Source organism: Elaeis guineensis, chromosome 10 (genome assembly GCF_000442705.2).
Source record: "Elaeis guineensis isolate ETL-2024a chromosome 10, EG11, whole genome shotgun sequence".
Classification (NCBI taxonomy): domain Eukaryota; kingdom Viridiplantae; phylum Streptophyta; class Magnoliopsida; order Arecales; family Arecaceae; genus Elaeis; species Elaeis guineensis.
Window position 1 is genome coordinate 1,427,321 of NC_026002.2, and position 18,380 is coordinate 1,445,700.

Sequence of the window (18,380 nt, forward strand, 5' to 3'; positions counted from 1 at the left end):
CTCTTATAAAAAAGCAATCCCAATGCCCCAAAAGTTCTCTTGAATGGACCACACCCACCAAATAAATAGTCCCAAAAGGACAATACAGATGAACTGAAGAGAATCTTCCATCCAATGGCGGTAATTTCTATTAACCATTGCATAATTTTAGGTTCTTGTACCCCACGCCAAGTGGCCATTTAAAAGAGATGCGAATGTGTGCCAACTTGGGCTCCTGTCGGCTTCTCTCTCTCTCTCTATCATCCCTTTTCTCAGTGGTCAGTTTCATTTCCTCCTTGGAGGAGGAGATTGAAGAAAAGACCCGATCTTGGAGGCGAAGGGAAGGGAAGGGGAGGAGAGGGATGTCGACGCCGGCGAGGAAGCGGCTGATGAGGGATTTCAAGAGGCTGCAGCAGGATCCGCCGGCGGGTGTCAGTGGAGCGCCGCATGACAACAACATCATGCTCTGGAACGCCGTGATCTTTGGGTAGACCCCATAAAGCTTCGTTCTTTTTTTTTTTCTTGATCAATTGTTGTTTTGAATCGGGTTTTGATGGGCTTTTGGTAGGGATTTGCAGGCCTGATGATACCCCGTGGGATGGAGGTGAGTTGATGCTGTTGCTCGTTCGTTCTTGCTGTTCTAATGTAGTCTCCACTCTCCAGGGACTTGGTTCTTTATATAAGCTTTTGAAAGGATTAAAACTGAGGTGGGGTTTGAAAGTTATATTCTTTTGCCTACGTTGTATATTGTTGTCATCTCGTGAATTTGCTGGAATTAGGATGTGGGGCGTGTGATCTATTTGGTGGCTTTGATTTGAGGTATCTGAGGACCTGGATTATAAGAATTATATGGTATTTGAATTGGAAGGTCTACAGAGGTCATCGAGCATCTAATTTTTTGTGGGGAGTGAAATGTCGAAACTTATTTTAGAGTTTTGCTGAACTTCTGAAATCACAAACATGTTTTTGTGTTTTTTCCGCTTTTGGTTGCGCTAATCTCAGATGGGTTTTGGATATCACCAAGAATAGATTTTAGGTTTCAAATAAGCTGACTTGTTTTGTTTTGAGATTACGATTGGGCTGTTTTGGATTTCTCTTTTTCCCTATGTGTTTCTCTCATATGGGTTTTGAGGCTTGATAATTTTAGATCCAGATATTGCTAGGAATAGATAATATGTGTCCGGCTATGTGTGATTAATGTGGAAGATGAGTTTATTATTTTCAATATCACTATATATATATATATATTAACTTAACATGATGGTTATGGTTATGGCTTGTTGAGTAAGAATCCATAAAGCCAACCTAAAATAGTTGGGACAAGGCTTGACGTTAATGATCATTGCTTCTATATATGTTTTCAAAACTTCGCATGATGTGCCTTGTATCTGAGACTTAGCGTGGGAATTCTTATTCACTACTTGCTGTGTGCAATTGTTCGAATTTCTATGACCTTTGATGCATGGTACCATTAGTCTTGAATCTTATGGAGAGGTTCTAAACATTTTTCCTTTCTGTTGTCAGAGATAGCTATCTATAGAGGGTTCTCATTTGGTTCTTTATCAAATCCGGCTTCTCTATTCATACACTTATGAGATTCGTTGAAGGGTGGGTTTGGTTACTAGTATCTTGACACTAGCATGTCCAGTTATTGCAACTGCCCCTTCTCCAGTACTTTTTGCTAGAAAAGTGAATAGACATGTTACCATAACATTAAAACAACGTAAGAGTTGCAGTAGCTGAGGTAAGCAAAGTCCCTATAAAAAGTTGTCCTCAAAGATAATTGGAGTTATTGTGATTAGGGGTGTGAATGGTGCCCAAAAACTCGATAATGCGATCCGATTATTTTATAATGATTGGGTTTGGATCCAAATTAAATTTTTGATAGCATTATCAGATTAAATTCAGATTCTACATATAGGATCTGATTTCTTATTGGATCGAACTTGGATTTAGCTATGTTTGAATTGGAAAACCCCATAACCTGAATACTGGAAAACAAACTTTATATGTAGAATATGTAAAATAGGAATGTAAAGAAAATTGGTCACATGATTGTGTTAAATATCTTTTCTTAATATTTGGATTTACATCCTCTTCTCATGCATGCTTTCCTTAACTTTGGCCCATTGCTATAATCCTGACTGACATTTAGATTTTGATTTTGTTTCATTCAAGTGGGATATAGATAGAAATTTAAATCTATCTCAAAACTGATTGAATTTTTTCAAAACCAACCAATCATTCACTTCCCAAATCATGGCCATTGTGATAAGAGTCCTTTCTTTTTGGAAATGGCTAATTCTTAGCTTGTTACCCTTTCTAAAATCATATGCTAAGTCATCAAATCCATACTTGGAATTGTCATTAATTGAGATTGGATGTGAGTTCAGTGCTTACTCATTTTGATGGATCCGAACCCGAATCCGAACTCAAGCATCGATACGACCCGAGTCCGACTTGTTTACTGGCCTAATTGTGATTCCAGCTGCACGGAATTCTTGGTATAACTATTTCACGCAGAAAATGACAAACTTTCAAATATAGGACCCCGAAGCATCAGGGAGCAGATGGTCACAACTCACAAGATTCCCCTTTAATGGTACATTCATGATTATGAAGAAATCTGTTTCAGTGGGTATATGCCCCCTTCAGGAGGACAAGAGAAAAATTCAGAAGATGCGTTGCAAAATTAGAGTCTTAGCATGAAAATTGTTCCAATTGCTCTTACCCTACCTTTTTAATCCCTCCTATCTTCCCATCTTGTCATGTGATATGTTTATCAGATTCAAGGGTTATTCAGTTTTATTCGTATATAACTGAGTTACTTGTGGAAACTCTATAAATAGGGAGCAACATCTCTATCTAATTATCTGTGATAAATAAGAGAGAACCAAATTTCGCTGTTTAGTTTTGACCATGTTCTTCCAACCACCATTAAACACCGAGCATCTTTGATTGCTAGGAACCAAACAGACCCTTTATTGCTACAAACTCAAATGGAGATCCTATTTCTGTTCATAAGGAAAACTCTCTTGATCAAATATATAGATTTCGACCCTATAGGAAGTATCTGCTGAGAAATCTAATTACCATGCTGGAGCTGGCTTTTTATCATTTACTAGGAAATCTGAGATTATCTCATTTCCTTCAAGGTGCTTTATTTTGTATAGCTTGCTGCATGGAAGAATTTTTTTTCATGTGGCAATGTTCATAAAGGGAACTGATAATTTTTTTTGAATCTATCTGCCTTGCAGCATCTAATGGAAAAGAGGTTAAAAACTATAGTGGTTGTTCCTAGATTCAAATAGAAAATTGTTTCAATCCTGCTAATTTCCATCTCACTTGGAGTTCAACAGAATATTTTGAGTCTCATCATGGCTAGCATAATCTGATAGTTCAGAAAAACAAAGCCATAGAACCTCAATAGTTTCATTCTGCATTTTGTTTGGCTTTTTGTAGGTTATTGTTGTCTTTTATGTTGCAGCCTCACTAGTACTTGTAGGAAACTTGTGGTAGTCTTGTCATTATGTTTATTGCTTCATGAAAATGATTTCCTTTTTATGCTGGCTTGTGCTACTATCTTCGCTAATTGTTCATGTTATCAACACATGATTCACATTTGATTTTTCTTCCCTATCCTGTTCCTTGTTTCTCCATTAGGTAAGGACATCAAGCTAAGTTTTTCCCCCAAGGCACTGTGTTACGGTCTAGAAATAAATCCTGTCTTGCAAAACAGCTTTTAGCTTTTCACCTTTAATTTGAATGTTCAGGTTTTGAAATTTGAATAATACTCAATTATTGATACAACTATTAATATTATTAGGAAACCGTACCTGGATTCTTATTTACTTTTGCCCTTAGTTATTTCCTATTATTTGTTTTATTTGGTTTTTCTTGTACTTTTTGGATTGGGTCTTTAATGTTAGTTAAGGCATAGTGCTCTATAAATATGTAAGCCCCTTGGGTCTAGGGATTTAACTATTTAAGCACTGGAGCTCATAAAATTTGCCTATTGCCTTTAGCATTTCAGTCCCCTCAAAGGGATAGAATATTCTTATTTCACCTTTTTCTTCTTCTCCTTTTTTTTTTTCCCCTGAAAATACCATTGATAGGAACTGGGTTTCTATTATCTCGGTATCAGAGCATCGATCCTGTGCATAACCAGAAGCTTGGCATCAGTGGTCTCAAGTCCTCTGCTATGGCTGCATGAGATTCATCTCACCAAAATATCTAGTAACAAGCTTCAGGAGATTCTTCTCAACAAAATATCTAGTTACAAGCATGAAGCAATTCAATTAATCAATGGATTGCAGAGATGAAACATGAAAGACTTGCTTGCAAACCCTTCCCTACAAGTTGCAGCACTCAACATGACTTAAATAATGGTCGAAATGTTCAAGCATTCAGTTTGGTAACAAAGAAATCATGGTGATCATGATGATGATGGTGATCATGAATTCATGATTTTTGTCCACTTAGTCATAACGATCAAGAAGGTGGTTTTTCATCGAGATCAATGTTATCCTTGCATAATTGTGAAGTTTCCTTGATGGGAAAGTGGTGGTCTGACTCAATGGATTTCACTAGCTGAGAAGCTTTTTTGCTACCACTGAACTCCAACTGAATCCGAAGTTGAGATTCCTTTCATTAGTCTCAAAGAAATTGCCATTTAGTGGTGCAATTGGTTCATGTCATTGCATGTCCTAACTACCTGGGAGAAGTTTATTGATGGTCTTTTAGTGCACTTAGATCCAACTGAAAATAAGCTGATGAACATGCAAAAATTCGACAAACAACTATTATGCTAGAGTATCAAGTCAATTGATCTAGATGACGAATTTCTAGGAAAGTTCATTGATGGACTTCTTCATGAAGTTAAAATGAAATGACCCCACACCATGAAGTGGCCCTCTCCTTTGCACGTCTACATGAAGAGAAGCTTGATGATGGAAATCGGCATCACAACATAATTGTTAACAACCAACCTCCTAAGGCAACTTGTGATGGCAGTGATGAATGGGATAGGAATCTTTGTGATGACAGTATTGATGGACCACCATCCAATTAATCGTGTCCTGGAAAAATATAACTGCAGGTTTTTTATGAGGGGCAAGTGTTGGAGAAGATGGTGAGGAATGACTGAACTGTGGTTTGAAGCTAACTTAAAGAGTGAAATTCAGCTGCCCCAACTGCTAATGATTGACGGTTATCAATTCAAAAGTACTATAGTAATGAAAGATTTGATCAACAATGAAAACATGGATGATATGATCAAGGAAGATTCAACTATTAATGGAATCATTGAAACTATGTCATGTAATATTCGGCAATGGAAAAAGTGATTAATATTTCTGATAATTCAATTATCAAAGAGACAAAGCATATTCAGATGATGATCATGATGAACTTCAACAATATGAAGATCCATTTTATGTTGTACCACTAATAGTTTCCATTATTCAATTGTTTCAAAGTGTCTATAGGAAATCATTATGATCAACCATCTTTAGAGATATCCAACAATTCCATCATTGCTCTCACGTACAAAAAGCAAATGTTTAAAATGCATGAAGTACTTGATGCCATTTGATTGAGGAAAATCTTTGTTACAACTCAACTTGGAGGACAATGTTGATTTGAAGGATGTGAAATAAGACAACTCCTAATATTGTAAAAAAAAACATAAATGGGTTCTTATTTATTTATTTCTTTTTTATTTTGGATTATTTGTTTTATTTGGTTGTCTAATACTTCTAGGTTTGGGTCCGTAACATTAGTCAAGGCATAGCAGTCTATAAATATGTAAGCCTCTTGGGCAAGGTTCACTATACTAGTACATTCCATCCTGCATCAGGCTTACCACCATACGAGTATTGAACATCCTTGTATCGAGTCTTCGTACGCCGAACCGACCCCCATATTGGGCATACCGACACTGTATCAGCATGGTTTTGGTATGGGATCCGATATTGAGATTGTGAAACTTGTCCTTGGGCCTAGGTATTCAAGCACTGGAGCTAATAAAATTTGCCTATTGGCTTTGTAGGTTTCAGTCCCCTTGAAGTGATTGATTATTCTTCTTTGACCTTTTTCTTCTTTTTTTTTCTTTTTTTTTCTTTTTTTTCTTCTGCTGAAAATACCATGTGTAGGAACTAGGTTCCTATCAATTATGCCAAGATTGCAATTTTATTTATCTTTTTCTTTGTTTATAGGTCCTTCTTATATAATTTATATAAACTTTGGGTCCTAGATTTAATACTTTATTGGTTCTTGATCTAGATTGACGGCTTTGATTTTTTTTTTTTGTTTATGACATAGTTGGTTTGATTGTTTTTATTTTCTTTGTTCCATCTTTTTATTGGGTATTTGTTCTTTTCACTTCCTATAATCATCTTGTTATTCATTGTGTAACCATCTCTTTTGCATATTCTCTAGGTACGTTTAAACTGACATTGCAGTTTACAGAAGATTATCCTAACAAGCCACCAAATGTCCGGTTTGTTTCACGAATGTTTCATCCCAACAGTAAGTTGAAGCTTTAACCATAAAAATCTGCTTGCTTATCGCATCTTGTCTTCCTGCAATGCTTATCATAGTCAATATTCCAGATGATTATCACTTTAGTCATTTATGTTAGTAATTTTGCTCCAAACCTGAGTTGTAGCATGAGTCTTTTGGTTTGCTAGCTGTATTTTTAACTATAATTGAATCATCAGTCAAGATTGTAATGGTGTCTAACCATATATATGGCTCCTACCAGTATATGCGGATGGAAGCATTTGCCTCGATATTTTACAAAACCAATGGAGTCCGATATATGATGTCGCAGCAATACTTACTTCTATTCAGGTATGCTTTCTAATCTTGATAGTTCTTCCAAATGTCTAAGAAAATAGCATGCCCAACCATGTTTATTATGCTTGTTGGCTAACCATATTAAAGTTCCGTTTGGTAGAAGTTGATTTTCAGCTAGTAGAGAAGGCATTGGTGTTACTCCATGCATTTTGTTAATACAGCTGACAACAACAACATAATAAAGGCATTTTGATTTTCTAAATTATTTGAAGATATGATAAGAAGGATGGAAAGAAAGGAAAGCAGTTCAATAACACTTGCGATTTCATGCAGCTCAGTAGCAGACTTGCATTCAATATTGAATTCGTTCTTTATAGGAATATGTGATCGCTATATATCACTAAAGCTCCTTATGGAGTTGCAGGTGGTGTTGGTATAGCACCTCTGGTCACTTCATGCATGGAAAAAAAGAAACTGTAAGAACAGACCTTTTTAATATATATGTATCTTCTTTGTTTAATATGATTAAGAAGACATGGCACAGGAATTGATGTTCTACTGGTACCAAGATGCCAGTACCATACCGTTTCGTTTCAACAAGAGAACGATAGTTGGGATGCTTTTGAGACACCAGCTCATACATGAATTGAGATGTCTCGGCTGTCTCAGTTGTTATGAATTGGGACAAGCTAGTTTACTAGTTGGGTTGCTTGGTGCCAGCTGGGTCTTGCTCGCATTAAAATAGAGCTCGCAATATCCTTGTTTCAATGTTGCTTGTCTCAACCCTAAACTGCCCAATTCAGGGTATACTGACCTGTTCCGGGTGGAAAATTGGTCGAGACACATGTTTTGTTTGGAACAGGCCTCAAATCGGCCTCAACCGGCCCAAGCCAAGCAAAACTGTCCGATTCTGCTCGATTCTAGGCGGTTCGCTTCTTTATAACCTCTGTCTCGAACCTGAGTCACCAAGTCTTTATGTTGTCTTTCACCAGGTCTTTTGCTTTCTCGCTAACAAGGCTTGATCTTCTATCTTGATTTCATGAAAAGATCTATTAATACTTTAGAGATAGAGCTTTGCTAATCTTCAAACTAATGTGGCACACTTTGCATTTCCAAGCATACTTGATGTATACGTGCCAAGCTAGTTTTTGGTAGTGACCAGCCATGAGAGAATCCTGGTCTGCCCACAGTTTTTAAATCCCAGCTAATCAAGATAGTGATCTCTTCAAAACTCCTCAACACATTGGTCGTCCAATTCTCCTAGGAATGAATTAGAAGGTATTCAAGCTTTTTGCACACACTCGACCAACACCCCATTATCATGACTGAACACCATCCCTCTGCTGGTTTGATTCCTAGCCTTGTATCTACATGAAGATGCACCTTCGCTTCATCAAGATCTGACCTCCCTGCATGCAACCAAAATTGTGATACTTGATGTGACTCATGCAGGCAACCTTTACCTTGAAGTCATACATGAACACACTTGAGGTTCATGCTAAGAGAATGTGAGCATGGGTTGATGCTGCACACTTGGCACAGGGACAGGGCACCCATAGACACATTGTACAACATTGGATATTTTGATACTTAAAGAAGAGAAACTGATAAGTTAATAGAAATATATGCGATCTAACAAAAGAAATGATAGATCCACCATGAATTAGCAAGTATTTGAATGATGTCATTTTAAGGGGAAAATGCCAAAGTTCTACCCTTCTAATGAACCCTAAACCCCCCAAAACCATAAACCTTAACATAAGAAAAGGGCTTTAAGAAATCATATCTTGTTGTGCTTGTGCACAAAAGGAAAAACCTAGAAGCCAATTCCAAAATAATCATAACACCCTTAAGTGCTCAAAAGCTCCAAACCCCTCAAAATAAGAGTTGCTACTATTTAGCTTGAGCACCCACTTGGAAGATGGAGATGATGGTGCAGGGAATGGCCCAATTCATTCTCTCAGGGCCAGCTGTTCCTAGTATTTGTCAAAGCCATGGTTTGCTATACTGTACTATGCTGCCTGGTATGGGTTGTAATGTTGTATTTTATTATATTGGTAGGGTACTGAAACTCATACCACTCCTGTACTGAGTATCAATATCAAGATATGTACCATACCGACACAGTGCAAGGTAATAGCAATTGGGCACCAGTAGGTGTCCTATACTGAGACTGTAAACCTTGGTCAAAGGGCGGCAACAAAGCCTAAAATCCTTTATCTGGTTATCCCATAGGTGCATTTGAGTTAAGTTGATGCATTTTAATTAAAGTTGATGTCAAGGAATGCCGTACCGAGCCAAACCGCTCGGTACGGGGCATACCGAAACGGACTGGTGGCCAACCGATTCGGTTCGGTTTTTTTCTGAAGAATCATCCAAACCGCACCGAATCGGCGGTTCGGCACGGTTTGGAACCATACCTTCCAAAATCGGATGGTATGGCTCAGTTCGGTACGGTTCGACATTGAACCAAACCGTACCGACATATCAGATGGGGGGTGGGGGGGGTGTGGTGGGACCTGGGCTATCATTTAGTGGCAGTCAGGATTTCTTTTGTGATTGAAAGCCGAGAGCTCTCTCAGAACTCCCGAGAGGCGCTCTCAGGCTTTTGACGACACGCGCGATCGAAGCCTTCCAAAAAAATTAGAAAAAAGAGAAAAAATTTCGTCAAATTGCAGTACTTCTTCGAGGAGACGATGATTTTCGATCGAAAATAAGGTAATATATTATTTTTTTAGTAAATATTTTATTTTTTATATTTTTATGGTTAAAAAAGGATAAAAATGAAGAAGTAAGAAAATAAGAGAAAATCATGTCAAAATTTTGTGATTTTGGTATGATTTGATTACATGTGATAGATCTTTAGAAGATCTACATAATGACACTAAAATAGTTGGTTTTCATTAATTATATATTTTTTAAAATATATAAATTTATTCGTAAAAAATTATTCAAAAAATAAATTCAAAAAATATAAAATCAGAGATTCAGGATCATGTTTAGAATGATTCAAGCTACTTGAATCTAACTTCAATTTTTTTTGAAATTTTTGAAATTAAAAATATTTTTATAATTATTTAAATAATAAAAAATATAATCAAATAAAAAATATGTAAAATTAGTACTATATTTTAGCTAATTCAGAAATATTATTTGAAGCATATAACATATTTTTTTGAATTTATGAGTTTTAAAATTATTATTATTTTTTTTTTGAATTTATATATAATATTTTTAATAATTATTAAACTATCGTGTTTTGTTATACTTGTAGAAATAAGTAAGAAGAAAGCGTGACATTGGTTGGGATCATGGCGAGATGTTCTCAGTTCGGTATCATTGAAAATGCAAATGGTGCAACACAGAGTTCAAGGGAGGAGGGTGATTAAGTTGAAGCAGCATCTGGCTAGTGGTTATCCTGATGTGTCCATGTGTCAGAAATGCCTACAGAAGGTTCGACAGTTGATGAAGTACTTCGCTGATTTGAAAGCAGCGAAGAAAAGGGCAAAGTAGAAGAAGGCGGAGGTGGATCGTCGAGCTGTAGAGCCACCTTCCTATCACTCTAGAGAGTCAGAGGAGACTTTCGCTCTAGATGATGAGGCACAAATTGAGGCTGCCATTCAGACGAGTTTGGATGATTAGTACCGGTAGAAGGAGATGGTTAGGTATAGAGAGTGATTTGAACCATCATACTACGAATTGAGATCTGGATCAGCGATCGATGGGGAAGAATCCGAGTTCAGAAGGACTACCTCAGTCAGAGAGTCCGGTGGTAGAGGGAGCAGACACAGTATTTCATCTTTGTTGGGAGCTTGTAGCAGTAAGAGGACGTCCTCTAGAGATATTCCAGCAGGAGCCACCATTCACGATTGGATCCACATACTTTTTTCAGCAAGGATTCAAAGCAGTAGAGGATTGACACGGTGAAAAAGGATAAGAAGGATGTGGCGAGCTATTGGATCATGATTTTATTTCAGCTATATTCCAGCAAATGCAGCAAGCAATCCTTACTATCGATTTACCATTTCAGTCATAGAGATTGCCGGTCAGGGTGTAGATCCGTCAGGACCTAAGGACATCTATGGTCAGCTTCTTGACAGTAACGAGAAGGATCTACAGAGATGGATTGCTTATAAGAATAATTGACTCACATGCGGACTGACAGTGATGTGTGATGGTTGGATCGGTCCTACTAGACAGCATCATTATTTTTTGATATACTGTGATGGAAAAATATTTTTTCACCAATCAATTGATGCTTTAGATAAGATGCACGATGCCGTATATATCTTTGATCTGATGGAGGAGATGATTGATTCAGTGGGTGAGCAATATATCGTGCAAGTCATCACAAATAATGGACCACAATATAAGGCTGTCGGAGAGTTGCTGATGGAGCGGTGACCGCAGATATACTGGACCCTATGTGCTGCACATTGCATAGATCTTATATTGATGGATATTGAAAAGATTCGTTGGGTGCAACAGGTAGTGGAGATTGTCCAGACAATTACTAGATTCATCTACAATTACACATAGGTCCTTTCATTGATGTGGACGTATATTGGAGGAGAGATCTTGAGAATGGGTGTCACACAATTTGCTATCAACTATATAGCACTTGATAGTCTTCTTCAGAAGAAAGTAGTTTTACGTCAGATGTTTGTCAGTACCGAGTGGTAGGAGAGCAGATATGCGAGGACCGACACTGATGGAAGTCATATGGAGAATTTGATGACGAGTCAGTCATTCTGACAGCAGGCTGAAAAGATAGTAAAGGCTATTAAGTTATTATACGAGGTGCTTCATATCGTGAATAGTGAATTCATACCATGAATAGTGAAAGATACTCTCAGATGGACTTCTTATATTATGTGATAGAGAGGGCAAAGAAACAGATCAGTGAGAATGATCCGAAGCATGCTTAAGAATTCATTAACATCATTGAGCGTCGTTGGGACTATCAGATGGGTAGAGATTTGCATCTAGTTGGTAAGCACGGATTCAAGAATATTTTAAAATATTTTTTTTATATTTTATAAAAGTATACTTAATCAATTATGAAATTTATCTGCAGCTTACTATTTGAATCCGAGATTCTAATATACCATTTCTGGGATAGATATGGATAACGAGCTTCTTGCTGCTCTTCATAATGTAACATATAAGATGGTATCCGATCCAAAAATCGTATTCTTGTGTCTGCAAGAGGTATAATAGTTTAAAATAGATGTGATTATTCAACTGAATTCGATCTGTACTCAACGATATAATTATCAATTTAATAAATATATTTTTTACAGACGAAAAGTTTAGAGAGGGATCAGACAGCTTTGGAGTTTCATCAGCTATCGTAAGCAAAAAGAAGATGAATCCAGATAAAATTATATATCAATAATGAGCAGCATAGATTGACATCATATGTCTAATAATATCATAAAATTTGATATGTAATTTTGCTTTTACAGCTGAATGGTAGATTCATTTTGGAATATTTGCAGAACATTTGAGAGGTATGGCTATCTGCATTCTTTTTAGACGGTCTCTGCTAGTGGCTATGAGCACAATTGATCGATTTTCGTCTTTATCCACAGTAAACAGAGAAATTGTCTGACACAAAAGCACCTCAATGATTTTGTATATGTTCATTATAATTTGAAGTTGAGGTTAAAATGCATTCAGAAAGAAATACAACTGAAGTACATTGATCCGACACTAGATGATTATGCTGATAAGGACGACGATCTAATCATCGAATGACTTGCAGGTCAGCAGCAGGAGCTGGAGCTTGATGAGCCAGGATCTCCTCCACGATCAGTCAGTGTGGTAGCCAGGGAGATCAGAGTGGATCTAGAGCAATGGGCAGAAAAAAATATTCTACATAAGGTTCCAGCTGATCAGCCACAGTCTGAGGGGACGTAGAGGACTCATTCTCACATGACTCGATGTCCGATACATCCTCGTAGAGGTTTGAGCGAAAAATATTTAGACGAGGTCGGCGGTCAGCAACAAAACATCCATCCTTTCAATTACAGAAAACTCAGTCACAGAGGGGCACAAGGGGAGGAAAAGAAAGACAGTTGCACGTGCACCACTTTTGAGAGTATAGAAGCTATCTGACTCAAATTCGGAGATCAAGGAGAGTATGATGGTACTAGTAGTAGTAGTCATGGATCTGATAATCAGGAAGGAACTGGAGGACAGAAAATCACTGCTTATGAGATACAGCCGTAGGGTAATATTCGATTCATCAGTAAGTCTCAGTTTACATATGCCACATAAGATAGAGACCATGGTGGATGAGTCGGTAGAGATCGTGGGGAACCGATTTCATATAGATGATGGGTTCCTAAACGTCGTCCAGCACACGATGCAGCTGCAGACGATCTTGCACGTGGAGTAAGATCTGTGGATATATCTGGATCATCCTCGCATTATGGATCCTATTATCCGCAGCCATCTTATGATCCATATGGGTATGGTGTATCTGAGGCATCGTCTTTTAGTGATTATTATCCTATGCAGTCTGGAGCATCTTATGGATCAAATTTTGCTATCGATATATTTGGATGGGCTTCTCCACAGCCATACCATCATTCTGAGGATACTTCTTAGAGTCAGTTTGAGTGAGAGATCTGAGATGTCTTACATATTGAAAATTGTATCCTAAAATCAATCGTGTAACGATTGAGTTCATCTTTGTATATGAATTATTGATTATTAATAAAAATTATTCTGACATTTTTCATCACAAAGTTACATCTTTCTTGAACTCTTGTATTGTGATGAAGTCTTTAGAACTATGCTAGTGTGCGATAAAGAGAGGATTTATCGTATAATTCTTAAACAAGTTCACGACCAAATGATACGTCATTACAGGACGATGTTTATCGAGTAGAGGTCGTTATGTGCGATATGGGTTGGTTGTCCTCTTAACCAAGGAGTGTGGTGACACTGGTATGGCATGCAGGTGAGATGTAGGGGTACATCGTCACTGAACAAGTGACTCACCTGCTGAGCGTTCTGCTGTCAAGAGCCGCTCGCGAAACACATGGGTATAAATATCTTTCAGACCTGAGATCACCATAGTGACTTGCAAGCAACTCACTGTGTTTTGGTGTCGGACTATCTGGATTTCTAATCTAATAATGGAAGGCTATTGGGTACAATCAAGTACTTACGAAGTCTGTGTGTGGATCAAGATGGAAAAAATTGACCTATGTTTATATGTCTAATTTGGAAGTACTTGACTTGATTGAACATATAAGCTAACTTGATTGAGAATTAAGTTATAGATCAAACGGGACTGAAGAGTTGCTATGTCTAGCTAGCATTACACATGAGGTTCAGGTTCGATTACGGAGATGAACAGTTTCTGATCTATGATCCATGGAGCATATGAAAGATTGAATTTAAGTGCTGATTAATTTCAGATTAGATCTGAATTAATTAGTCTTAATTGGGTCCAAAATTCAAGTTAGACTTGATACAAAAGTCCTAAAGAGTTTGTGATTGACAGTTTTCAAAATTATTTCGAACCAGTTTCGAATTGGATTCGAATTGGACACGTTTTGATGAGATATGAGTATTCCCACTTGCACTGGGATTCTCCTCTCATGTAGGACGACCAACACCTGATTTGATGTTGGTTTGGGGCTTCTTAAGTGGGTGTGGGAGTGGGTGCAAAGTAGATGTCATAAATGATGGCAATTCTATCTCATATAGGAATCTTTCTTTCATGAGTATTGGATCGATTCAAATCAGATTTGAGTTAGGAGTCCTCTCATTGGGTCATAAAAATCATCTATAAATAGAGAGTCTCTACCTATGAATGTATAGAAAATAAATCAGATTGAGAGAAGAGAGAAAGAGAAAGAGAGAGAGACATGTGAAGAGAGGTCCTTCATCTTCTCCTACATCTCTCCCTTTGTTGCTGCCTCCTCTCCTTGGGTGTGGATCCTTCTTGGCATCCCATTTGCTGGTGTGGGGTGTCACACAGTACATCTCCTCCGTCGTTTGGTTGGCTTTCGAAGGCAATTGGATTGCAGTTCATCCTGCTTTTCTACAGCGTTTGACGTGCATGCGAAGTAGAGGGCCTGTACATCCAGGCCTCCGCGAAGGTTTATATCAAATAATTTGAGATTTGATCTCTGGTTTCGCTGCAAATCAAGTAAGGATTTGATCCTTAATCATGTAGATGAATAGAAAAAATTTTTAGATGCAATCTGGGCGTTCCGAGAAGAAACAGTTTTTTTTCCTTTATTACAATCCAAAGAGGATGCCTTATGGAATGAATATTCAGGAGTACAGTGCTTCTTGGTTAGAGGGATGGATTGATGTTCCTCCAGATTATGTCAATGATCCAGATATCTACGAGCATCACAGATACTGGACGAGATATTAAATGCAGAGCAGATCTCGAGGTTACTATATCATTTTTTGTGCTTTGTACTTTAAAAATTTAGATACATTTTAATGCACATTTATATATTTTTTTAAATTTTAGGATTATAGAGTTATAATGTAAATAAATATATATTTAAAATTTTGGATCAAGATTTTCTATACCGCTACCGAACTCAAAAATCGAACCCAAATATATCAATAATATGTAATATAATGTAATTTTGGGATTATAATTATGAATAGATAACTTGAAGATCCAAAAGAAAAAAGAAACAAAATAATAAAAAAAAATTGTATCAGTACATCGGAGCATACCGTGTGTCAGCATGGTATGGTATCGATACCATATCGACCCGACGTCAGTATGGGTACTGATATCGGTACAGCAGATCTTGGTTGATGTATTTGTTTAAGCTATTCATTGGGTACAAAAGTGCCAAAAGTGTATGTATGTAATTAAGTTTTCAACCATGTCTACGTGCCCAAAAGTTCCGGCACTTCTAGCAACCTTAACATGGAATGTTCAGGTAAAGCATGTGTACAGGCTGGATCCTTTCTATTTTCCATTTTTAACTTAAAAAAAACAATGGATTGGTGCAAACATGGCATGCGCAAGGAGACAACTAATGTATGATCGTGATTTTAATGGGCATAAAGTGTATGCAGTTTGGAAGTTGGTGTGACCAAGTGTTCATGCTAGAATGAAGATACATTGTGCATAGAAGACCATGAAAGAAATACTGAAAGAGCCAACTCATCAGGAAACTTGTCCATATGCAGCTTGTTTGGAGCATACGTAGATCCTCCTCCATTCCTCAAGGATAAAATGCAAAATTTTGAGGCATCTGGCTGTTGATTATTGAAGCATTACGAGCTTAATTATTAAGGTTCAGATTTCAGGATATGGATCTTTAAAAGATGCTAGATTCAATTGGGCCTGTATGTTGGTTGATGAGTTAGCCAATTAACAGGATAAACAATGATTTTTGAACAGGACTTGCCTTGTTAGCAACTAGCATAGTTTCCTCAAATTCTTATCTCTGGTTGGTTCTTAAACTAGCATAGTTTCTTCAAATTTTTATCTCTGGTTTGTTCTTAGTTGAGCTTAGATACTATATTTTTATGGTATTATAGTTGTTTACTAGCATGTGCAGTGAAATACTTGTGGCAAGCTTTGATCTACCTTCTGCCCGAGTAAGCTTGCAGCTCAAAGAGGAGGATGTATTATGGATGAGATATTCTTCTATCCATGTTTCACCGAACCTTCCTGAACCGGATGGCTCGGGGCATTCCAAGCTGAACCGACAATAAATTAGGATGATTTGGCCCTCCGAATCAGAACACCGAACTTGGGAGAGGGAAAGAGAGGAAGAGAGAGAAAGAGAGAGAGAGAGGAGGGGAGGAAAAGAGAGGATGCCGTTGCTGGAGGGTTGGTGGTAGCCCACTGAGACCGTGGAGGCCTCCAGGGCTCCATGTTACCTGATAAGACGTTTAATCAAGAGAGAGAGAGGGAGAGCGAGAGTATCGAAGGGAGACAGTTGACAGAGAGGCCGCCGAAGGGCATCGGATGGCCGCCGTGGCCATCGAACGACGAAAAAAGCACGAGCAGATCACAGCCATGGAACAAGGACGACCATCCTGTTCGTTGTATTTTTTTAAGCAATGATGAATAGTGAAGCCAATAGACCCATTGCCAACTTCACTGTGGACGAGATTTTTGTCCATTTCATTGTGGTCAGGATTTTCTAAAAAAATTCCGTGAAACAGGGGCGATCGTCCCTGTTTCATGCCTATAGAGCCGTGGGCCGCGATTTCGCCATTTGACGGCCAGCCAGAGGCCCTTTGACAGCCTCTCCATCAACTTCCCCTCCCTCATTTTCTCTCCCCCCCCCTCTCTCTCTCTGGTGTGATTTGGGGGAGCACACCCACGGTCCGTCTGTGGCTACTGCCGGCGTATCCTCCAGCCACCCTCCCCTCTCTTTTTCTCTTTCTCAATTCCTTTCTTTGCTTCTGTGTCGGTTCGCGTTGGTCTAATTCAGTATGGATCTATACTGACTCATGCAACTGGCCGGCTGGTACAGGTCCTGCTACTGGTTCCGCGGACCTTGCTTCTATCAGCATGCTGGAAAGAAATGAAGAAACAAAAGTTGTCACCCAATGTTGAATATCAATGACTGCATTTTATATATGAATCATAAATTTGCATTTTGTTGTGAGCTGTACAGTTTTTCTAGCTAGTTCTTTTCTTAAATGTGGCTTCTTTGCTCACATTGTTGGCCCCATCTCTTTCACACACGTTGTCTCTCTCTGAGAGAGAGAGAGAGAGAGAGGTAGGTGACTGGTTTCAGCTGCTTTTCATTTCAGTCTATTGCCCATTTTATGGCTTGACTGCTGGTTTATGATTATTTCATAATGATTAATATACAGCAACTGACCCAGGCACCTTTTTTTTTTTTTCCTGTAGTCTCTCCTCTGCGACCCAAACCCGAACTCCCCTGCAAATTCTGAGGCAGCTCGCATGTTCAGTGAGAACAAGCGTGAATACAATCGCAAAGTTCGCGAGATAGTGGAGCAGAGCTGGACGGCTGACTGAAGGCAAGAGCTGTCCTTTCTACTCAAAAGGAGGATATAGAATTGGGGGGTTGGTGTGGAATCAAATTGCCATCTCTATAATATCGTATCATTGTCTTCTTGATGCTTTGTTGTGGGACTTGCTCATGAACTGTTGATATGCTGGATAGCTGCACCGAAAGCCTTTTCAGCATCTTTCTTGTTCTTTATTTTCTTTATATAAACATCAATGATGTATAATATTCGGCTTCATATAAAGCGTTTGTAGCTGACTTGCCAAGATAAAGCTGTGACAGCGGGAATCAAGGAAGAGCTCTCTCTTACTGAAAGCTGTTATTGACTGTTGTTTTAAGATATGTTGTGGTAAACGTTGTGCGGGTGTTCTTTTTGCAACCGCAAGTCAGCGAGCATGGTGCAAGTGATACATCTCACTTAAAAATATCTGAGTTACCGTTTTTCCTTCATGGCTGCATGGTGCTTTGGTTCGGTACCACTTGCTAAATCCCATCTACCAGCATCATTAGCGTACAGGGAGCCATTGTAGTGGGAAAGAAAAATATGAAATATGGTGCAGATTGCAGAAACTGAGATTTGGGTGCATTAAATTGTCTGATTTAGAAACAGCC

General features: G+C 38.2%; 1 protein-coding gene across 1 annotated transcript; it reads left to right on the plus strand.

Moving 5' to 3' along the window:
- The first annotated feature begins 202 nt into the window (after nucleotides 1-202).
- On the plus strand, nucleotides 203-18,083 carry LOC105053254 (ubiquitin-conjugating enzyme E2 2). Its single transcript, XM_010934352.4, has 5 exons — nucleotides 203-466; nucleotides 558-583; nucleotides 6,418-6,507; nucleotides 6,743-6,831; nucleotides 17,648-18,083. The coding sequence occupies exons 1-5, from the start codon at nucleotides 342-344 to the stop codon at nucleotides 17,774-17,776; spliced, it is 459 nt and encodes a 152-aa protein (XP_010932654.1). The 5' UTR covers nucleotides 203-341; the 3' UTR covers nucleotides 17,777-18,083.
- The last annotated feature ends 297 nt before the right edge of the window (nucleotides 18,084-18,380 follow it).